Genomic DNA, 24,115 nt, shown 5'->3' on the forward strand with positions numbered 1-24,115 from the left:
CAGGCAGTAAAGGATACTTGGGGGCAGCTTGGTGACATAATGGGGTGGGGAAATGGGTGGGAGGGAAGTGAAATGGGTGGGTGGGGCAGGGAGTGGCCAGGAAGAGGCGGGTTTCTAGTTAAAAGGGGAAGGATCGCTATGGAGAGGGTCAGCTAAAAGAGGGATCTGTAGGAATGGTTGTTACCTTTACAAATTTACCTGCAAATATATTGCTGGTAAATTTGTAATACAGGCACCGGCCCTAGCTGGCAATTTGCTGTCTAGCCTCCTAAATTCCAGTTGGGTGGAAACCCTTGTTGTCACTTAGCCAGTAAAAATGTAGAAAATAGGGGAAAAAAACATAATTAAGAAGACTAATTTTTCCAGAAACCATAGCAACCCTATGTGTGATACTCCCTGCTATTTGTGCTATTACATAGGTTAGAGCTAACTACACTCCCTGAATTAGCAGGTGACTTAACTCCTTAATTACTCTGTAGCACTCACACATTAAACAATTGTTGTAAAGAAATGATTGAAAAATGAACTTTACACGTAAATATCCCCACCCATTCCTAGTTAGCGGCAAGTGCGGGACGCAAGGACCAATCAGCGTGAGACATGTGACACTGAGCCTGTAGGTGTGGGACCGCCCCCCTGCGGGAGTCCCGTTACCAATAGCTGATGTGTGAGACAAGAGGGCTGTTTGTATACTACGTGAATTGTTAAGAGTACAATAATAAAACAACACTCTAAACACGGTGCAATCACATATGCGAACAGAGGTGGGCGCGGCATTTTATTCATTTTTTTTTTGCTCGCCGTGATAATGCGTTTCCTGTTAGGTTGCCTGTAGCCATGGTAACGGTTTCCAAGGCGCCCGTAACGCTGGCCGGCCCGCTGAAGGCGGAAATTAGTTGCTCCCTAGGGTCGATGGCGTGTTACCCGGAGGTGCCGCGTAGGACCGGGGTGCCCCGCGAAGTACTGAAATGGCTGCAGAGCTTGGACCTGAGTTTTTCCCCTAAAAATTTCCGCAGGTATAGTATGGGGATTGGATGCCTTGGCTTGGACTTGGATTGCCGGCTAGAATACATTGTATTTGTATCTGCTGAAGGCATTGTGCTACAGTCCACATACCTACACTGGCATACATGTGTAATGGCATGGGATTGTATTCCTTCTAGTTGACTACAATACCCAGCAGCCTCTGACACACCAACACTGCTTATGGGTACAGGTTTAACTTTTACGTTTTACTTTTGTCAATAACTTTTTCCTGAGCATCTTACAATACTATCATATTAACATATAAAAAACAAAACCTATTTATCAGTGGCTGAAACTGACAGCTCATCATTTGATAAATATGTCTCTGAAATCAGGAGAGAGCTGTGCAGTTTCACTCTGACAGACTTGGGCAAGCTCTAGCTTCACTTGTTGATAAATATGCCCCTTAGTGGCAGTAGAATGAATTATGCACCTCCTTTTTAATAACTCTTGTCAGTTGTAGAAAGAAACATTAGGGCTCTGGCACACGGGGAGATTAGTCGCCCGCGACAAAACTCCCTGTTCGCAGGCAACTATTCTCCCCGAGTTGTCATGACCCGCCATCCCACCGGCGAACATGTAAGTCGCCGGCGGAATGGCACACACGGCGGCGCGATTTCCCAAAATCGCCGAAAAAGACTCGCGAGTCTTTTTCAGCGATTTCGGGAAATCGCGCCGCCGCGTGTGCCATCCCACTGGCGACTTACATTCTCGCCGGTGGGATGGCAGGGGAAGGCAACTCGGGGAGATTAGTTGCCCGCCAACAGGGAGTTTTGTTGCGGGCGACTAATCTCCCCGTGTGCCAGAGCCCTTATTGTATAAGGGTGAAGACACACGGAGCTACTAGTAGCAGCTACTTGTCACAGCAACTAAAATAGACAGTGCTGATACTGAGAACTGTGTGTTTTAGCAGAGGCAATTCTCAGTACTGTCTATGGCAGGGGATTTTCTGGAGTTTAGTATGGAGTGTGAGTGTGGAGCTTCATAAGTAGCTTGGGGATTTTTTATCATCAGACAGATATACAGCTACCCCAACCACATATAGTGAAGCTTCACAGCGAATCCTCAGTACAGGTATTGGACCCCTTATCCGAAAACCCATTATCCAGAAAGTTCCTAATTATGGAAAGGCCATCTCCCATAGACTCCATTTTAATCAAATATTACACATTATTATTATTTCTCTGTAATCATAAAACAGTACCTTGTACAGGTATAGGACCCATTATCCAGAATGCTTGGGACCAAGGGTATTCCGGATAAGGGGTCTTTCCGTAATTTGGATCTCATTACTTTAAGTCTACTAAAAAATCAATAAAACATTAATTAAACCCAATAGGATTGTTTTGCATCCAATAAGGATTAATTATATCTTAGTTGGAATCAATTACAAGGTACTGTTTTATTTCTACATAGAAAAAGGAAATCAGTTTTAAAATTCTGAATTATTTGATTAAAATGGAGTCTATGGGAGACGGGCATTCCGTAATTCGGAGCTTTCTGGATAACGGGTTTCCGGATAAGGGGTCCAATACCTGTACTTGATCCTTACTAAGATATAATTAATCCTTATTGGAGGCAAATCAATCCTGTTGGGTTTAATTACTATTTAAATAATGTTTTCAGCAGACTTTAGGTAGGAGATCCGAATTACGGAAAGACCCCTTATCCGGAAAACCCCAGTTCCCAACCATTCTGGATAACAGGTCCCATACCTGTACTTACAGTGACAGGGGATTAAGTTTACTTTAACACACAGACACACATATAAATACGTGGTGCTAACAGTGTCCTCAGCTATATCTATTATTTATATTAACATACATTTATCTGCAGAAATGTACAATAGAAAGGTGTATGCATCAAACATGCTAATCGATAGTCAAGTAGTTAATGAGGGCTCTGCTCAATAGAACTTGCAACCTAAAAGTTATATTCAGTGCAACGGGGGTGAATTAATTGATTTGATTTTTTTTCTCGATCCGTGTTTTTTTGCACTTTAAAAAACTTGCATTTGAGTTATGGTTCAAAGACTCCAATGTCTGGTATATATTAAGTGCAATAAACCAAAAAAGTTGAATGTAAAATTTGCTATTTAAAAGCTTTTGAATTCCTTTTGAAGTCAATGGGAGTTATCATAGGCAAAGTCAAGCCATATTCTTAAACTTTTTGGAGTTCATAAACTTGAAAAATTTGAGACATTCTAATGGGTTCTCCTTATTAATAAATAAGCGACAATTCAAAATTCGAGTTATTCACTTTAGAAAAGCAAACTAAAATTCACAAACTTGAAAATGAATATATAAGCCCCTAAGTGATCTATGCCATAATATGTGTATTATAAACAGTTGTAATATTTGAAGATCTTGGACGTCTTCTTGAAATGTCTTAATCTGTATAAAAACATTTAGCCTACTGCAATGCTCATTAAGTACATAGGGGATTTGTGCTGCCATTATATTATACAGCAGGGAGGACATTACTCTCTGTATAGCTATGATCTCCTGTTTCGAGGTTCCAGATATAGCAAAATAGATATCACTGTAGTAATAGACTTTTTGGCAGAGTAATAGAATGTTAGTGAGGTTCCATTATTTCCATAGCATTCCCATGGATTGTGCAGAATCATATTGTCATTTTGACCCAAACAAGTTCTCTCTGGCCCCTGGGATTTTGCCATAGCTTAATCTTTATTGATATTGTCACTGAAATAGGAGAATTGTAAATGTGGCCATATGTATTCTGAGAGCCAAGATGTACGTATCTTTATGCTGGAATGTTCTTTGCTATTTACATCAGTGCATTTGTGGGTACATTGTTGCATATACACAGACAGCATTTCCTGGGCAATTTGTGCCATGGAGAAAAGTTCTGTAAAAAGCTTGTCTGACTGGAAGAAAACCTGAAGTCTGAGCCCAAATGTGTAATAAATAAACTATTAACATGAGTGTTGGTTATTGTTTCTTTTAGAGATTTCGCAAATGGATACCTTATAGCTGAGATATTCTACTGGTACTTTCCAGAAGACATCCAGCTGCATTCCTACGAGAATGGAACATCCCTAGCTAATAGATTGAGCAACTGGTCACAACTGGAGAAGGTGGACAATTTATACATAAATAATTCAAAAGCTGGCAGTGGTTGTTCACTGAAGTAATATAAAAAAATAAAACTCTTGGCACTCCTAAATGGTTATCCTCATAACTATAATAACTTTTACACCTATATATATATATAACTCATGTATGTATGTATATCTTTATTTATAAAGCGCTACTTATGTACGCAGCGCTGTACAGTAGAATACATTAAAACAAACAGGGTGTTAATAAGATAATAGATAAATACAAAGTATAATAATAAATACAGATAAATACAGCAGCAATAAGTTAAGAGTCGAGGACACAAGAGGAAGGAGGTCCCTGCCCCGTAGAGCTTACAATCTATATGGGAGGGGTAACTAACAGACACAAATAGGCAAATATAAGTGCTGTAGGTCACAGTGGGTGACATTACAATATAAGTGCCAGTTCCCAGATCAGGTGCTGGGCGAGTGCTCCAAAAGGTAGTCTTTAACTTTAGTTTTAAAAATACTGAGGGAGGATTCTCTCCGGAGGAAATCAGGGAGGGCATTCCAAATGTAAGGGGCAGCAAGGCAGAAGGGTTTAAGGCAGGAAACCGCAGTAGTAGTGGGGGGCGCAACCAAACGATTGCTCTGCGAGGAACGAAGGAGTCGGCCGGGAACATACGGAGACACAAGGGACGAGATGTAGTGAGGAGCAGAGGAATGGAGGGCCTTGAAGGTTAGGAGAATGCATAACCCCACCACACTGGTACTTTTTTGTCTTTTGCAACTAATTTTCACAAACTGCTACACTCACATACTCAGTGAGCTCTGAGCAGCTGATAAGAAGCTGAGCTTAGGGGTCGTCACAAATTATCAAGCAGAAAATGAGGTTGGCCTGTCTTATAAGCTGATGCTACAGGGCTGATTATTAAATTTTTATGCTAATTGCACTGGTTTCTAAGCTGCCATGTAGTAATTGTCTGTATTAATTCCTAGTCAGCCTTATATTGTGACATTGATGTTTTGTATGTACAGTATATTGTGAGTTGGTCCCTAATCAGTAGAAAAGAAGATGGGGGGCTACTGGGGCATCTTTGGGGGCACAGATCTTCCCTGCTAAAGGGCTGTGGTTGCCTTGGCCTAGTACAGGATCTCCATGCTTTAAGTTTACTAAACAATTATTTAAACATGAAATAAACCCAATAGGATTATTTTGCCTCCAATAAGGATTAATTACCAGGCACTGTTTTATTATTAGAGAGAAAAAGGAAATAATTTCTAAAAATTAGAATCATTTGTTTTAAAATGTAGTCTGTGGGAGACGAGTGTTCCATAATTCGGAACTTTCTGGATGACAGCTGTCTGGATAACAGATCCTATACCTGTACAACATTTCTGCCCTCCTTCATTAGTTAGGCTTTAGTTCTCCTTTAAAGGAGAAGGAAAGGCTTAGTGACTTGGGGGTGCCAAAATGTTAGGCACCCCCAAGTGACTTTAATCGCTTACCTTGTACCCCGTGCTGGTGCCCCTGGTAGGAGAGAACAGCACCAGCTCGGGGTACCTGCGAGCGCTTCGTTGGCGCGCGGGAGAAGGTTTTCATTTCCACTACTCTTACTAGCACATAAGTCATTGCAGATATTGAAAAGTAGTGATATAGTCAGGTGGGCAAATTGTGAGAGCAAATGTTTGTTTTATAGTTCTTCATGAAAAGAAATCTGAAGGTTCCCAAAGCATTAATTGATGGTACCATTCACTGCAAACCAGAAGCAGCAGAATTAATCATTCAGGAGATGTATGTCATGCTAACAAACAGACGGTAAGTTCTGTGTTTCTCTTTTCTTCTAAAACATACAGTACAGTGTATACACAAAGGTTAATGTTCCCAGTGCATAATCTTTAATGATTAGTTAGCCTGGATCACTGTAATATGCTTTACCTGCAGCGATCCTGATGCAGTGCCATGGCAAGCCATCTTGGGGAAGTTTGTCACACGTGGTAGTGTAACTTTAACCAAGGGCGACAAATCTTACTGTCCACTCTTGCCCATAAGGTTCATCCACAAAGTTGCAATTTATGTTTGCTCATTAACCACTAAGCTTCCCTTACTACACACAGTGGACCCTTTTAGGCATAAAGATTGCAGAGGTTAGCAGGTTTCTTACTAATCATTTGCCAGATACAGTGTCAGGTTTATTCACTGAGCTGCAGAGGACAAAGAGAGTACTCCATTGCAGCCAGTTTGTAAATGAAACCCTTGGTGCTTCTAACAGTGTGCTTGACAGTTTCATCCAACATGGCAGTTCTTGATTCTTTGGGTAGCATAAATTATGCAGGCAAATGTGCAATCTTTCAAACACTTTGATGTATGCATGACATAAAGCTGTATAAGCTTTTTAGTCAATTACTTCTTTTGATTTTTTTAAGGATAAAAATGATTCAGGATAATGAAGTTGATTTTACTGACTGTCATTATCAAAATAAGCTACCCATGGTTGCCAGATCTACAGCAACAAAAACTGTGAAAAGCAATGTTACCTTGACTGAAATCCTGGCAGAGCCTGATATCATAATAAATAAGCAGAAGGTCCAGGCTTTGATGGGCTTGCATTTGCAACAGAGACAGCAGGAGAGAATTGAAGATCCAAGTGAGTAATGATATGATGGGTGACTTCATATGTATTGCATCTGTGCACAGCACTGTATTGCACTGCTTCCCCATACCTTACTGGTCCTTAACCACTGGTGTAACCGCCATCATTCAGGGGTGAAGAAAGAAAAACAGGGTTGCAATTTCCACCCACAATAGTGCAGCTGTTACAGATCCATCATTTTGAGAACTACTTCAAGCACATCAATAAGGAATCTGCACCCTACAAGGTGCTTTGACTTGACAAGGTTCCACGAATAACTGCAACCGCAACTTGTAGTCAGTAGGCAGTTATTGCATGCCTTTGTCTGTGAATACTTTCTGCATGCTTGGCTGCTTTTCGGAGTATAAATAAGAAATAAATACATATATTCTTGATGTGCATACTGTTAAGAAACTAAATTGACTAATACTATTTTGTCTCTAATAGAACGGTTTAATGTGAAACCATCACTGGGCGAGCTTGCAATTCGTGTTCCACCAACAGTAAATAAAAGTGATAGTGATGACAACCTCTCAAACAGATCACTGTCCTCCTCTGCTTCCAGTGAGTATTAGAAGCATATAAAAAGCTTTTTTTCTGGTGCGTTATTTATAAATAAGTATAATGTGAATTTTATATAGTATACTTAACAAAAAGTTTTCTGCTGTTTGTATAGACACAAGTAGTATATTTGTATGGGCATTTTGAGGCATAATCATGACAAGATCACACAGGTCACTTCAGTGGTGCACTTTGCACTTATATCAGATTAAATACCATGTGCAGTGTGCAGAGCAAAGTGCTGTTTGTTATACAGCTTTGAATATGAAGTCTGCCAAAGGGCCCCTGGCATTAGCTTGCTGGCCCAACTTAATGATGAACTGCAAGAGGCTGCATTGTGTACCTTTTTTGAATTTTGTTAATGCCTTTTTGTATGAGGCCTTGTATGCTAAATTATTTTATCAAAGAGGTACAGACAAAAAGAGATTATTACATGGCTTCATTGAGGTCGTTTAAGTTTTGCAACTTTGGAATGGGATAGCAACACATGTTCACTAATAGATGGAGGGAGTTAAATAGGAAAACCTTAAAGCAGAACTAAACCCCCCTGGGTATAAAAGCCCCACTAAACTGCCCTCCATTGGCCCACTCACCCCTCACATCCGAAAGGTCTAGCTCAGAAAAGTGCCCTTATAGTCACCTGGGTGCTGTGTTCTATGCAGTCATACTGTATTGTTTTATTTTTTCCTTAATGTTCTATGGGGCCCAACGGGTAGATTGTACTTTTGATTTTTAAGGGTGGCTTGGTGGAATGAAGCAGCAGAGAGAATGGGGTATGTGAAACCTGCACCACACAGAAAAGGATTTCGCTTGTATATGACTCTGTTTGTAGTTCTCAGAATTACTCTTTTTCTTCTTCTGTTTTTCAAGGTGGGACTGACATTAGGAGCAAAGCTAGTGTGCAATTCAGAGAAATCACGGTTAAGCAAGGAAATAGAAGCTACGTGTCATCCAGTGTCAGTTCCAATTCATCGTCAACCCTATTCAGCACACCTTCACAAGATGCTGGGGAAAAATGGGGTGGGGCATTTTAAAATGCATATTTCATTTGTATTGAAATTAATGAAAATTTTGTATAAATTGTTCCAAATAAATGCCACATAAATGAACACAGTACTGTAAGTATGTTAATTTATACCAAGCATTGGTCAAAAACAAAAAAAATAGTATAATTCTTGATAATAAAAAATATTTCATTTACTTGTCATTTTTACTATCTGTGTCCGGCAGGGAACACTTAGCATTTACAGCAATATACAGTGCCTTGCAAAAGTGTTCAGACCCTGAAGCAATTCTCTTGATACAACTGAATAAAAATAATCCTACAGTGACATTTTGTTCTCTGTAATATATTTATCCCAGCACTGAAATATATAAATATGGCCTCTAAAGTAATATCTCATATCCTAAAACTATTTGCCCAAACACTTGGAATGTGTGAAGAGAAAACTCATGTCTGCTGTGGTCTCTCCTGCACTGTCCAATCTTAATCATATTAGCCCTGAATTAAAGGAAAACTATACCCCAGAATGAATACTTAACCAACAGTTAGTTTATATTATGTGACCTATTGAAAAATCTCGCTAAACTGGTGTATATATAGTAAATATTGCCCTTTTACATCCTTTCCCTTGAGCCACCATTTAGTGATGGGCTGTGTGCTCCCTCAGAGATCAGCTGACAGGAAATAATGCAGCTCTAACTGTAACAGGAAGTAGTGTGGGAGCAAAAGGCAGAACTCTGTCCATTAATTGGCTGATGGGGCCTAGCATGTATGTGTGCCTTGGCTTGTTTGTGGGCACTGTGTATTCTATGATCCCAGGAGTTGGCCCTTAATTCTTAAAATGGCAATTTTCTATTTAGGATTACCCAATAGCACATACTACTAAAAAGCATATTTTTATGAAAATGGTTTATTTAGATGAAGCAGGGTTTTACATACGAGCTTATTAATGCAATATATTTTTATAGAGACCCGAATTGTTTGGGGGTATAGTTTTCCTTTAATGCAAAAGAAAGAAAAATAAGGTAAAGCAAGAAACTTAGCAGTGTCCGGGGAACAATGAAGGAACTGGGGTATAACACCAGCTTATATAAACCAGGCCCTGACTAAAGAAAGGAGCATATAACTGTCGTCACCTGTTATCATTTATGTCCATTAGAAAGTGGAAACTATAAGCATATATGTAGTTTTCTCTTAGGGGCTTTACTGCTCTGACAAATAGGAGCCTTAAAACTAAACTAACCCTTGCAACAATGAGCTGAGTGTAAAGTATAATCAAAGTGTTATAAGTATTAAAACCAAATTGTTGAAAGTCAGTGTAGACCCCCAAATCCTTGCAAAGAACTATTGTTTTATTTAGAAAATTATTTTCATTATTTGGCTTTTGTAAGTCAAAACAGAAAGGAAAACAACATTGTGATTTCTCCTGAAATCCACAGATTGCAGTTCTATTTTAATCAAGTTGCATAACAATTCTGTTACTTATGTTAAGAAATAAGATATGTCTCTTTCTCTAGAATATATGTAAGAGAAATTGTAAATACACAATTGTGGTGATGTACTGACTATATGCAAGCACCAGTGCTCTAATAAGCACGTCATGGCATTCCTCTGGGAAATAAAGAACATCAAAACTTTAGTGAAAATGGGCAGCATTTGGTTTTATCACTAACTTTATTCTGTAAATAGAGCATTTGTATAAACAATTAATGTTAGGGAAAATGCATATGATAAAAAAGTAGCCATTCATACTGTATATTTATATTTAGTGGTGTATTGCACACAGTAGAATTACAGTACAAATTTTATGCTAAAATTTTACATTACATAAAAATGTTAATAAATTTCACAGTTTAACTTCTTTGCATTTTTGGCGAATATACAGCAGTGGCAATGACACTAGGCAGCTTATACAGAATTATACAAACAGAATCTTTTAACTTAAGATTTACAGTTATAAAGTAATCGGTACAGTCAGTTGTTTGATGCAAAGGTGAATTTATGGTAGCCACACAGTTATATACATGTGCCATCTCATGTATTCCCTTTTTCTAGTATTCTACAAACGTTATTCACGCTAATGGAGGAAATCAGTGGCGGCAGCCACAGCAGCACAGTTAGATGTTTTGCTAAAGAGTTTTGTTGCACAGGTTAGGATTCTGGGTAGGAAATTAATATAAGATTATCAGGATATTACTTCTAATAGATAAAAACAGGGTGATCCATTAGAATGAGCTAATACAAGATTCTGCTGTAAAACTGCGTGCCTCGGGGTTAAATAATATCTGCATTCATCCGCTGGAAATAAAACAATGCATTGGACTGTTGGATGGATCTGTTCAGAGCTTTGTACATCCCTTCTTTGCTTGTGTCTCAGTACAGAGCTATTTTATGAAGAACCATGGAACAGTTATTAGAATGGATTGAGTCTTATTCCTGTTCCTAATGGGGAGAAAGGGTTCACTTTTGCCCACATTAAGGCATCATTCAAAGAAATAGCAGACTTGCCATCCTCCAGAAAGAACACTGGTCCCTGTAAAATGAAAATAACAAAATGGCATTTAGTTTATTCAATATAAACATATGCGTGGTCAGCTTTGTGCAGTCATAGCATCTCTCTTTTTAATCCCTCCGTCTTTCCTAGGATAGGTGGGTGTACTTGCATGGTGAATGGCAGCTCGGTTTGGAAACGGGCAGTGTAAATGCAGTATGTGGTACCGGCACAAGAATGTTTGCAGTTCCCAGAAGAGGCTGATCACCCGTCACCCGCCATAAATCTCCGCTATCATTGGCGACAAACTGCTCCAAAATGCCACCGACACAAATAGGAATCGTTGGTGGAAAGGCCTACCCATTGCTTCAGTTTTCCGAAGTCGTGGGAATGCCTGCAGGAGGAAACGGCGCGACTTCAGAAAACCGAAGGGATACAAATGCGTTTTCACCGGCGACTATTGTTGCTGGTGGAAAGGCATTTAGAAGCAGTTAGTCGTCTGCAATGGGAGAGATCTCGGGTGACTAACTTGCTCCATGGGGCATCAGTCTAAAGGTTTGTAAAATAAAATATGTGTGATTAGGGAGGATACAGAAAGCTGGTCATTTATTTAGTTATACCGCATATCATGATTCTTAAAAAATGAAACTGAAGTCTAAAGAACCAGTAAACCTTCATGTATATTTTCCCTATAAGTGTGCCTAACAGGCTTCATATATATTCATATTTCTTTTGCTTTAAAATCTCCAAAGATTATCTGGCTCTCACTGTAGTTTTAACTGTATCTAGCAGCCGTAGTCTTATGACAAGTTGGCATCTTGGGGCCACACCGTTCTGAATGTCTCTGTAAAACTGCTTTCTGCTATGTAACCTGTACCTTTTCTCCAGCTTGAATGGCTGCTCCCAATGGCTACACAGCAGCTTTGTTTATATAAACTATAGTAGTGTTTCTAAAGCAAACACACAGCTTTTACCAGTGCAGAGCAACAGTACATTATATTTTTATTATTTTGATACACTTTTATTTTTTGGTGTTACTGTTCCATTAAGCATGTATAGTAAGTCTGTCTGTAATAAAATACATGTAAGAGACTGTTTCACACCTTATACTGGATCCATACCTGTATCCGTAAGCCAGTTAAACAAGATACATGAACATCTGAGTGACTGGGAAGGTTGGACCCTGTAACATAGTCTGGTCCAGTCAGTCCTTTAAGAGGTTCTTCCTTTATTTTTGATAGCAGGTTTGAATAAATTTTCCTTTGAGACTCTGTAGGAGGGGTGTATGGAAGATCATCACCTGATCTTTGTACCAAATAGAAAAAGAGCATGTTGTGACAATACAGCTGTAATTGCAACGGATTACTTCAGCATAATCCTAATCTACGTCAGCAGCAATGAATGTTTTGCCAGCGCTGCAATATAATGCATACACTTGGTGCAGAAATAAAATCTAATATCTTAATATCCACTGGGATGAGCCAGGGGTCTCATGTACCACTTTTCAACAGTGTTGCTTTTCTGAGCCACATCAAAAGTAAAAGGCCAGAACTGGGTAGTGCCAGAGTTTCTCCTAAATACATAACTTTTTTTATTATTAACTCTTAAAGAATTGTATCAATCACTCTCCAAGTTTTTCATACATTTCAGTGTTCTATCAAACTGGTGCAAGATGTAAACAACTTAATAAGAACCCTATTTCCCCTGCTGGATTTCAGTTACAAATGGTGATTTTTTTTTCCCCAAAGGAAGCATCTCTTGTTTGACTCTTCATATGGTATAGATTCCAGTTCATATTTCTCTAATTGTGACCATTTTATGCCTAATTTGCACTAATCTTTAATTGTATGTCAGACATGTAACTGCAGCCAATTGACACAAAAAAGCAAACTACATTTTACTTTCCAGCACAGTATTGGGCTTGGATCCCCTAGAAACCCACTGCTGAATGCTGAACACTCACTTGTTAGAAGACAGTGTGCATGCTCTCCATGCATCCAGTTCCACGGACAGCTGCCCTATCTGCAGGGGAACCGACACCTCGCGCCGCTTCAGAAGCTGACTGCAAGTTATTAGGAAGATTAGAAGCAAAATAGAAATCTTTAAATAACAGAAGCTGTATAACTTCGTAACTGCACACCTATGAGACAAAATGGTGTGAAAGATGAGAAATACTATGGCAGGGGTTTCTATTTACAGGGTTAAAAGGTGCCAGTTTAATTGTATAATTATGACCCTGCAGGCAAAATGGCTGCTCAGCTAATGAACAGCTGTTACTTCTGGGAGTAACAGAACAGTATGTGGCCAATACAACATCTTGTTCTTTTAACTGGGCTAGGTATACTGGCCAGAAGTATTTTATAAATACCTCCATCCTTGAGACTGACCACTGCACCATAATGTGATATAGGCTACTAGTAGCCAAAGGGGCACCTGCTAGGGCTTGTAGATGTAGGTAAAGGAAAGGTGATGACATATATGTATTGCTTAGGAAAAAACAATTGCAATATATTTGCATCAACAATGTACCAAAGGAGCAAGAAATTAATACTGCAACCTTAAGGGGCACTGTAGGCACCTGCTTGTCACTTATGGGAGGGGGGGGGGTAAGTGACAAGCAGTGGGAGTGACAAAGTCCCCCTTCCCCCAACAATCACCGTAGTGCTCCAAAGTTGCAGAGGAAATTGCTGTAGGAGTCCTATAACACATTGTTTTGCCCTATCCATACTAGTTTAGGGGTGTCTGATTTACCATTTGCTATAGCTGTGCTTTACGCCCATTAGGATTGACAGCAGCATACAGACATTTCATATCTTTGATCATCTGCTATGCATTTTTAACTTTATGTGTACCTTATTGCTTGTTAAATTTGCTGATCTGAATCTTGTATGCTGTACTGCACTCATGAGCCATAACACGGGAGAGACAAATCTGCAGATGGAATCTGACTAAACATTTGGCCCAGCTCTGCTTCTGAATCTCTGGCATGACATTAGTTTATGGGGGTTCCATAACAAAATATGCAGCAAACTGTGATACTCCTGCATCTCTATAGATTGGTGTCTGACAGTGTAATGATTCAGTAGATTCATTCCATGTTGGTGATTATTTTGAGTGCAATTACAGAAATAAAGTGTGTACAGCAATATTCTAATTCATATGCCAAAGTGTTTGCTTATTCTATACTTATAATTATTATCCATTATTCATTAAATGTCACCTTGTGTATTCATAAAGTGCAGGGACAATGCTTGTGTAGTGCCTCCTGATTGCAAGTAGAGCGCCGGTGTATCCGCACAGTATGAGCAGCTCGTTTCGCACTCTGTTAAAAACACACAGTGTATAAATCCTTTCAAGTTCTTCAAGTCAAAATGCATTCATAGGTGTTTATGCCTACCCCCCAAAAAATGAAACCCACACAAAAAGCCTACATTTAGAAAGCTGTTACAGATAAACTCAAAATAATGAACTACAATTACTGTAGCTAAAATTCCATTTTACTGGTTCATTTTGTTTCAGTCCATATCTGCATAAAGTTAGAGCTCTTACTTCTGCAAAAAACACACATGATAACTGTCTTTGGAATGTTTTAGTCCAAGCCTTCCTGTTTGAAGCCCTACTTAATGTATAAGAAAGTTACAAATATTTGAAAACATTGTTTTATCCTACAGTTATGCAGGTATGGGATCTGTTATCCAGAATCCCATTATCCAGAAAGCTCTGAATTACAGGAAGGCCATCTCCCATAGACTGCATGTTAATCAAATAATTTAATTTCCATTTTTAAAATGGACCTCCCTTTTCTCTGTAATAATAAAACAGTACCTTGTACTTGATCCCAACTAAGATATAATTAATCCTTATTCATGGCAAAACAATCCAATTGGGTTTATTTCATGTTGAAATTATTTTTTAGTATACTTAAGGTATGGAGATCCAAACTACGGAAAAATCCCTTATCTGGAAAACCCCAGTTCCTTAGCATTCTGGATAAAGGGTCCCATACCTGTCGAGTTAAAATAGCTAGGATAGCAAATAAGTGTTCTCTACCTAATGTACCATCAAGGTGGGCCTCACTATACACTGGTGCGGCCCCTGCTGGGTGGCAACTCCATGAATTGGGAATCACCACTTTACAATACATATACACTGCAGTTGTTTTTGGAAGGAAAGATGATAGAATACTTACTCACTACATTTATGGAGAACTAATCTTTCAGTTCGTATGTAACTGAGAAGATCAAGAACTGGACAAATAGAGTCCAAAGTCCAGGTGGAGCTGATGATTTGTTCTGCGGAATGCAGAAGAGAAAAAATACATTTAATAAATGGAGAGACACACACCATTATGCCTGGAAACAGAGGGAGGATAGGGATCATTTTACAAAAGTCATTTTGTGGACTAAAGAATGAACATTTTCTCTTATATTAACTTCTCAAATCCAAAGCCACAATGAGCTAATGATTATAATCTGAACAACTGTCTTTAAAAGAGCAATTTAAGCTTAAAAACATCAGTTCAGCTCATATTATGTGTGAATGCATAGGGCTGCTGCACCATTTCCAACGTAGACAGATCTATATCCGCTACTCCCTGCAATTTATCTACTTACCTTTTGTATCGGGTCATCTGGTGACCTCCTCAATCCCATTATATACATCACTATATTGGCACTTGGAGGGGGCTCAGATGCACAAGGACCAAGATGTAAGGCTATGTGAATCCACCGTCATAAATAACTGCATTACACAGGAAATGGTTCAGTGGCCCTGTACATTATCATTATTATCCTTTATTTATATAGGACTGACATGTTTATGCAGCTCATTAGTCCCTGCCCAATAGGAATGTACAATCGAAGGTCTCACTACACACACACACACACTACAGTGAATTTTGTATGGAGCTAATTAGGCTGCCCTAATTGGAAAAAAGCAATTGCATAATTAATTGCAACCCTGGTTGTAACCTATCCATGTTGAAAGGTACTTTCAGCACCGTACCTTTTACAAAATTGATCCCAATGGGAAGAGCCTTTTCTGGTTCGGAACTCAGCAAGAAATACTTTACAGCCTGAAAAATATCTCCATCGGCATGGGATCGATCTGCTAGCTGAGCACATTCTTCCAAACATGGCAGGTCACACTGTAATGCAATCACATAGAATTATTCCTGTACTGGTAGAAAGCAAATGTATTACTGTATATACTCGAGTATAAGCCTAGTTTTTCAGCACCCAAAATGTGCTGAAAAAGTCGCCCTCGGCTTATACTCGAGTCGGGTGCCATGGGTCCCTCCAGACTAGCACTCTCTGTCCTTTGTGTGCAAATCACACCCCAACCAGACCCTCCAGTGCCCCGGCCCACTCCCAAATTCATCTTCATCTACCATCCTCACTTGTCCCATTCTGCACTAGACATTGCACTTTATATTCTATATAAACCATAGTTTTGAAGGATTTTAACTCTTTGTGTTTTAGCTTGGTTGCTGATTGAGCTAAGGGGGTAGTACTCTTAAGGTATCATTGTTGATACCATATAGTTTCCCATCCTAGGCTTATACTTGAGTCAATAAGTTTTTCCAGCTTTCTTAGGTAAAATTAGGTACCTCGGCTTATATTCGGATTGGCTTATACTCAAGTATATACGTTAGGTCATAACACAATGCAGTCCTGTACAGGCAGAAATCAACATATTCATTTAGGGGGCAGTTAAGCTGCTGAGTGACTAAGTTGGTGTATTGGCAGATAGGGATGTTGTAGAATTGCTGCTATAATATGTAGTTAACACTCCTTTGTAAATATGAATAGCCGAGTACGTGATTGACATGTTACATGTGCCCATAATCATGCCACGTATCTGAGTTACCATAAGATAGTGACAGTCACTATTTATTGGACAGGTGGAAGGCTGTTTGGGTCTTAACTTAAAATGCCAGGGCCTATTTTGAATCCCAGTTCTAAAAGGTTGAAGAAAAAAAAGGGGGCACAAGTACAACTGTTGTGGTTTAACCAAAGTACCTTCAAGTGTCTATTGTGGAGAACAGCCAAACATTTAAAGGGTTTCATGCCCCTTTCATCAGCAGTACAGCTCCAGGCCTGGTTCAAGACATTAGAGCACTGCATGAAGATGATACTACATAGTGACATAAAAGCCCGGACAGAGTAGGGATTGCCTGCATGTGGGGAATGGTATATGCAGCCATATGCAAAGACATGATACTTGGCTAAATTCTTCCTGCGTATTATTTCTTACTGAGAGTATTGGAAACAGATCAGATCAATTTCTATAACTTACTTTGCTGTGCAAATCATTTATTTCCGCCGCACACCCCGGATAAAACGCACACAGTTTTACTAGGAAAAGCTCATTATTAGGAATCATCCTGAGAAGATCTGCTGCCAAATCCCTGCAAAATAAATGACCCCTGTGTGGTTATCAGCATGCCTGGCACAAAGATGTTAGCAGCAGCAGCAGCAGCCAGATAATGAAGTGTTATAACTCCGAGGCACCTTGAGGAAAACATTTCCATTGCACAACAGATACCCTATGGGGTTCATAAAGTGAAATGTTTTCCAGTTTAAAGGAAAACTATATTCCCAAACAATGTAGGTCTCTATAAAAATATACTGCATAAACAGCTCATATGTAAACCCCTGATTTATCTAAATAAACCATTTTCATAAAAATATATTTTTAGTAATATGTGCCATTGGGTACTGTATATACTTGAGTATAAGCCTAGTTTTTCAGCACCCAAAATGTGCTCAAAAAGTCACCCTCGGCTTATACTCGAGTCGGGTGCCATGGGTCCCTCCAGACTGGCACCCTCTCTCCTTTGTGTGCAAATTAGGCCACCCGCAACCAGACCCTCCAGTGCCCTGGCCCACTCCCAAATTTATCTTCATCTACCATCTAACCTGTCCCATTCTGCACTAGACATTTCACTTTATATTCTATATAAACAATATATAGTTTTGAAGGCTTTTAACTCTTTGTGTTTTAGCTTGGTTGCTGAGTACTCTTAAGGTATCATTGTTGATAAAGCAATTGTTTTTGTTGACCCTCCACTTACAGAGCTAGTTTACAGTTTTTATTTGAAATAAATATTTAAAAACATATACCCCACTGATGCCTCATTTAATGTAATTTTATTGGTATTTATTTTAATGAAACCTAGCAGTAGCTGCTGCATTTCCCACCCTAGGCTTATACTCAAGTCAATAAGTTTTTCCAGTTTGTCTGAGGTACCTCGGCTTATATTCGGATCGGCTTATACTCGAGTATATACGGTAATAGCAAATTGCAATTTTAAGAACTAAGGTTGGTAAATTTCTTCAGTAGGCCACTTAATATGAAGACATATGTATAAAAACTAAGTATGTATAAAAACTAAGTATTCAGTCTGGGGGTATAGTTTTCCGATTTAAGGGGGTGATGTAAAAGTGAAAAAATTTGCACAAGGTCCAGTAACTCATATACCAGGTTGAAAGCCAACATTAGATTGGTTGCTTTAGGTTACTAAACCTAGTAGTGCAAATGTTCCACCTTTATTACATTTCCACATAAGGTGAGTGTAAGACTATATGGTCAAATGTAATATGACTCCCACTATTGGACCAAAGATGCAATATGCTGCAGCTCTGTCTGGGGTTCATACCACATCCCTGACTTTGCATTCCAATCAACATCCATGATGTTTATGATTGCTTGGAAACACGGATTTGAATGAGCCCTATGGCTTGCGCTAACTTGGAAGACCTATTGTGATTGCACTCCCAGGCCAGCACTGACCAACTGATAACTACCCCGCTATTGTCAGGATTCCATTATGAGGCTAACATTCCAACAACATTACAAGTAACCCAACAGTCCAGTGTACTGGTTAGCTGAAATAGGAATATCTTTATACTTGTGTTAAACATAAGCCCTCTAGGACAATTCTCCTATAGAATTATATAAATCATGGCTTTGTAACAGTTTTGGAAAATGATGAAAAAAAAACATTGAAATAGAAAAATCACATGTAAAAGCATAAAAATGTCATATTTTATCAGGGGCAGAAGAAGAGAAGAGGGGCACAGGGATGTCCAATTGGTGCCCTATTGCCTGTTTCTACAAAAACTCTCTGCAAAAGTTTCACAACAGTTGTTTGCACAATAGAATATAAATACACTACCTGTATCCAAGAGATGGAAAGCTGAAGGAAAGCAATATTACAAAGTTAAAAGAATGAAGTGAAACACTTGGGCCTAAATTTATCATAGGAGAAAACCATCAAACCATAAAACCTACACTCCAAATATTATCACAGCGCATCGCCTTTCCACTTACATTTTCTAGAAATGGAAATGTTTGTGCTGGATTTGAAATCTGAAGAAAGGGTTCATTTACAAGCATACAGTAGGTGGTAAGTGGCATCTGGCCATAGCAACTAACAAGCAGTTAGCTTTGATCAGTCTGCTACCAGTTAGAAAACAAGCTAAATAGTTTTCTTGGGCAACTGCACTTGTGCCAATAGGAGCTCAGATCATACAAGCACAACATAGTATGTATTTAAAGCCTGCTGATAAGGTCAGGGATGTTCTTTGCCTCCCCTGGTGATTGTGCCTTATAGATCCAGAATGACGCATATTCCACTTCTGCCCATGTACTGCCCCTGCTAATGCAGAGTGCTGCAATTGTCCATTTTTATGTCCTTTCAGAATGTGCTTGAAGTGCAGAGACCATGGCTACATTGGCCTTGGACAGAGCGCTGCCTAACCCAAGAGGAGAGGACAGGGGAAGGCATGCAGGAGTTCCTTCTCCCACCCTCTGCCTCATCCCTAACCTGCATGTCATTCAGACGTGCAAATGAAGGAAAAGCAGGAGGAGCAGGCTGGGTTACAAGTGTAATTTATAGTGCAATGCTTTAAAGAAAAAATATTGATAAATTAATTTCATGGGAATACCTAATCTACAATAAAGAGCACATTTATCAATGGGGGGTGTAACTGAGATCCCCAGAAACTCTACAGCTTATTTTTTTGCTTGCATAGAATTGTTTTTAAGGTATATGTATTAAAGGGTGAACTATATATTAACCCTTTTACAAAGTTGCTCCTGAAACCTGGAGGCTGTGTTGGATATATCTTGACATCACAGAAGCATTAAAGTGAATTTCTATGAATGTGTTTATTAGTGGTGTCACTTTGCTCCTCATCTGGTGATACTATTCATCTGAAATACATACCACGTGGTAACAGTCATGCATTTCCTTGCTAGTAGCTCTAATGCATACTGAGTTGCTTGTGCTGCACTCTCCCCTAAGACTGTGCCCACGCACACTGCCAGCTCCAGCTCATTGCCACGGATGAGGTTAGCCATGGCCAGCTTGCTCAAAAGAAAAACGAGATGCTTTCTTTAGACAAAATATAAGCGATCACTTCTTTTCCATATACAAAGACACAGGATGCAAAGTATGATTAGCACATTTTCTTTCTGATGTTTTTTCCATATATAGAATTAATGGTCAATAATAATAAATATCTTTTTTAAGAAATGCATATGTATAAATGTCATCTTTCCTGCCAACATTCCTTGTTTACTTGTAATGTATAATGCAAATAATTTATTATGACTCTTACTTCTATATTATCAACAGCTAAATGGCAGCATGCAGCAAGGACTGCCCTCCCATCTTGGAAGTACCATTCAGCCAGTTCTGTGCTGACTCGATGGAGAAGTCTGCAAATATAAAAATACAGTTCTTCATTTTTTCATACAGTACATCTTCCCTCATTATCTTATTGCCAACATTAGAACCATCTAGTTACTAATAGTGTTTTCTTTTGCCCTGTAGTTTACTTTGATTGTACAGTGTTGGGAAACAGGTTTGAGTTCAAAGGCTGATATCCCATGGGTTCCTTTCTGAATCATCAACTCCCTCCTAGTAAATTTTCTTAACAACAAAGGCAGCAAGAAAAAATGAGTTCTTTTTAAAAACTAAAATATTAGTGCAGTTTTCTTAATAAAGGTGAACTCTCTTTCATGTCCAACTCTAGTTGCACTACATCATAACAGACTAAAGTATGCTATATACCCACTAATTCCCTCTTTAGCTGAGCCCTATTCCCTTAAAGCAGGAGGGAACTAGGGCAAACTTTAAAGTAAAGTGAAAAGCAACATTTTTTTTTTAGAAAAAATATAGAAAAATAATGCTGCTTATGTGGCTATTAAACATACATGTGTATTTTGCCTCTATAATGCTGCTACTTACATTATTTACTTAGTAAAATGAAATATCAGGGGTCATTTACAACCACAAGCGCAGTTGTATTTGTGCAAATCTCCCAACACTCAGTTGCACATAAAGCCCCATTTGTACTTCAAAATGCACTTCCATATAGTTGCCTTCCTCCTACTTCCTGTTCCTGTTTGAGTGCTGCTGCGCTATTGATGCAGGGGAACCCTGGAGTGACTGCCACCTTGAGACCAGGCAGTAGCTCGAGGGTAACCTCAGCATCATATGTCAATAAGTACTTGCCTCTAAAGAACATGGAAACCATTCAGTGCAATTGTGTTAATTTTGGTAAATTCAATCAGAAATCATTCACTTGACTTACTCATTATAATCATCAAAGTTGTTTCCATCTGTCGGAGAAGCAGTAGGAACTGAAATGTGCCCAGACTGCATGTTGCCTTCACAAGCTGCCTAAAAGCAGAAAAAAATTAAATGACTGAAACACTTTAATAAAAGGAGAATAAATAATGAATTGGATTGAATCTTTACTCAGTGACTTCAAACCTATACATTTATAAAAAGAAATACATAAGTAAATAAACAAACAAATAAATAAATAAAACACATACATACATAGATACAGTGGTGTGAAAAACTATTTGCCCCCTTCCTGATTTCTTATTCTTTTGCATGTTTGTCACACAAAATGTTTCTGATCATCAAACACATTTAACTATTAGTCAAAGATAACACAAGTAAACACAAAATGCAGTTTTTAAATGAGGGTTTTTATTATTTAGGGAGAAAAAAAATCCAAACCTACATGGCCCTGTGTGAAAAAGTAATTGCCCCCTGAACCTAATAACTGGTTGGGCCACCCTTAGCAGCAATAACTGCAATCAAGCGTTTGCGATAACTTGCAACAAGTCTTTTACAGCGCTCTGGAGGAATTTTGGCCCACTCATCTTTGTAGAATTGTTGTAATTCAGCTTTATTTGAGGGTTTTCTAGCATGAACCGCCTTTTTAAGGTCATGCCACAACATCTCAATAGGATTCAGGTCAGGACTTTGACTAGGCCACTCCAAAGTCTTCATTTTGTTTTTCTTCAGCCATTCAGAGGTGGATTTGCTGGTGTGTTTTGGGTCATTGTCCTGCTGCAGCACCCAAGATCGCTTCAGCTTGAGTTGACGAACAGATGGCCGGACATTCTCCTTCAGGATTTTTTGGTAGACAGTAGAATTCATGGTTCCATCTATCACAGCAAGCCTTCCAGGTCCTGAAGCAGCAAAACAACCCCAGACCATCACACTACCACCACCATATTTTACTGGTGGTATGATGTTCTTTTTCTGAAATGCTGTGTTACTTTTACGCCAGATGTAACGGGACACGCACCTTCCAAAAAGTTCAACTTTTGTCTCGTCGGTCCACAAGGTATTTTCTCAAAAGTCTTGGCAATCATTGAGATGTTTTTTAGCAAAATTGAGACGAGCCATAATGTTCTTTTTGCTTAAAAGTGGTTTGCGCCTTGGAAATCTGCCATGCAGGCCGTTTTTGCCCAGTCTCTTTCTTATGGTGGAGTCGTGAACACTGACCTTAATTGAGGCAAGTGAGGCCTGCAGTTCTTTAGATGTTGTCCTGGGGTCTTTTGTGGCCTCTCGGATGAGTTGTCTCTGCGCTCTTGGGGTAATTTTGGTCGGCCGGCCACTCCTGGGAAGGTTCACCACTGTTCCACGTTTTTGCCATTTGTGGATAATGGCTCGCTGGAGTCCCAAAGCTTTAGAAATGGCTTTATAACCTTTACCAGACTGATAGATCTCAATTACTTTTGTTCTCATTTGTTCCTCAATTTCTTTGGATCTTGGCATGATGTCTAGCTTTTGAGGTGCTTTTGGTCTACTTCTCTGTGTCAGGTAGCTCCTATTTAAGTGATTTCTTGATTGAAACAGGTGTGGCAGTAATCAGGCCTGGGGGTGACTACAGAAATTGATATTGAAATTGAAAATTGAAACTGATAAACCACAGTTAAGTTATTTTTTAACAAGGGGGGCAATCACTTTTTCACACAGGGCCATGTAGATTTGGAGTTTTTTTTCTCCCTTAATAACGTAAACCTTCATTTAAAAACGGCATTTTGTGTTTAATTATGTTATCTTTGACTAATAGTTAACGATTTTTGATGAGCAGAAACATTTAAGTGTGACAAACATGCAAAAGAATAAGAAATCAGGAAGGGGGCAAATAGTTTTTCACACCACTGTAAATATATTCCTCAAGTGTGACTTAAAGACTACCCAGTCATGCTTTGGCATGGGGTCATATACATTCTTGATTGTTCTTACTCCAGACATATTGCATATGACAGTTAACCAGCACTAGGCCTGTGTACTGAAGCAGGCTGGTTGCCCAAGAAAGACCTACACTTCTGGTCAGCTTTCACATGGGTAGTTGATTTTAGGATTCTTGTCTAAAGACTGATAAAGATCATTCATCCATTTTTACTATATCTAGTGCCAGTGCCTCCTAATTCCTTCTCCTCCATTCCTCTTGTAGAAGTCATATCCTTTTTGCTGCACAAAACCAAGTAGGGGTCAGGTACAATCAGACAAAATATCTGATTGGGTTATGTGGATGTTACAGGTGGGAACCCACTGAATCAGACATGCACAGTGATCTATCATTCTGGGAGCCCGATGTTGATATATGCAAGTGTACCCCACTTATAAAATCCACCATATAAAGAATAGAAAACCAAGTAAATGGTTCTTTAAAGTATACACAGTTACAGTACCTGTGCAACCAATAGAGCTTCTTTCAGTTGTCCTCTGGAAGTAAAAAAGTTGACCAGCTTCTTTACATCCCCTGTGGCTATGCAGTAGGGAATAACATCATCGTTTTCCTCTTCAATTAACTGACTCGCCCTTCTAAAATAAGAGTTTATCTGTTACTAAGCTACTTTGCATGGAAAAACAGTGAGCACAATTAATTTACTTAATATTTTGTACAAGTGATAGATTTTTAATTGCATGCCTCACCTAAAAGTGACTACTATAATAGGCCAACTGGTCTTTGGATCTCAGTATGTAATCAATAAAACTATGAGGAAAGTGGGCA

The 24,115-nt window shown here is 39.0% G+C and overlaps 2 protein-coding genes across 4 annotated transcripts in view; one reads left to right on the forward strand and one right to left on the reverse strand.

Annotated features, from left to right (window-relative positions):
- The first annotated feature begins 830 nt into the window (after nucleotides 1–830).
- spata4 (spermatogenesis associated 4) lies at nucleotides 831–8,395 on the forward strand. Its single transcript, XM_002933324.5, has 6 exons — nucleotides 831–1,016; nucleotides 3,997–4,126; nucleotides 5,791–5,909; nucleotides 6,518–6,738; nucleotides 7,171–7,287; nucleotides 8,155–8,395. Exons 1-6 carry the CDS (start codon nucleotides 838–840, stop codon nucleotides 8,316–8,318), a joined length of 930 nt encoding a protein of 309 aa, XP_002933370.3. The 5' UTR covers nucleotides 831–837; the 3' UTR covers nucleotides 8,319–8,395.
- Nucleotides 8,396–9,927: 1,532 nt separating this feature from the next.
- The window catches only part of wdr17 (WD repeat domain 17), a 53,742-nt gene continuing 39,554 nt past the window's right edge, over nucleotides 9,928–24,115 (reverse strand). For 2 of the 3 annotated variants that reach the window (XM_004911173.4, XM_031895454.1), the window contains 12 exons: nucleotides 23,793–23,925; nucleotides 21,383–21,471; nucleotides 20,405–20,504; nucleotides 20,011–20,150; nucleotides 18,958–18,978; nucleotides 17,076–17,187; nucleotides 15,783–15,924; nucleotides 14,968–15,070; nucleotides 13,999–14,100; nucleotides 12,742–12,840; nucleotides 11,900–12,083; nucleotides 9,928–10,820 (listed from right to left, as the gene is read on the reverse strand). In XM_004911173.4, the coding sequence (XP_004911230.2) occupies nucleotides 10,701–10,820; nucleotides 11,900–12,083; nucleotides 12,742–12,840; nucleotides 13,999–14,100; nucleotides 14,968–15,070; nucleotides 15,783–15,924; nucleotides 17,076–17,187; nucleotides 18,958–18,978; nucleotides 20,011–20,150; nucleotides 20,405–20,504; nucleotides 21,383–21,471; nucleotides 23,793–23,925 (1,345 nt within the window). In that variant the 3' untranslated portion in view covers nucleotides 9,928–10,700. The remainder of the gene's footprint in view (nucleotides 10,821–11,899; nucleotides 12,084–12,741; nucleotides 12,841–13,998; nucleotides 14,101–14,967; nucleotides 15,071–15,782; nucleotides 15,925–17,075; nucleotides 17,188–18,957; nucleotides 18,979–20,010; nucleotides 20,151–20,404; nucleotides 20,505–21,382; nucleotides 21,472–23,792; nucleotides 23,926–24,115) is intronic. The other variant, XM_031895453.1, reaches the window with a different exon arrangement.

This window comes from Xenopus tropicalis, chromosome 1, assembly GCF_000004195.4.
Source record: "Xenopus tropicalis strain Nigerian chromosome 1, UCB_Xtro_10.0, whole genome shotgun sequence".
Lineage (NCBI taxonomy): Eukaryota > Metazoa > Chordata > Amphibia > Anura > Pipidae > Xenopus > Xenopus tropicalis.

What these genes read in the sequence shown, in the direction of transcription:
- spata4 (XM_002933324.5), top strand. Translation starts at nt 838, where the DNA reads ATGGTAACGGTTTCCAAGGCGCCCGTAACGCTGGCCGGCCCGCTGAAG. An exon ending in TCCCCTAAAAATTTCCGCAG is followed by an intron (nt 1,017 to 3,996) that starts GTATAGTATGGG and finishes TGTTTCTTTTAG; the next exon opens with AGATTTCGCAAATGGATACC. An exon ending in GTCATGCTAACAAACAGACG is followed by an intron (nt 5,910 to 6,517) that starts GTAAGTTCTGTG and finishes GATTTTTTTAAG; the next exon opens with GATAAAAATGATTCAGGATA.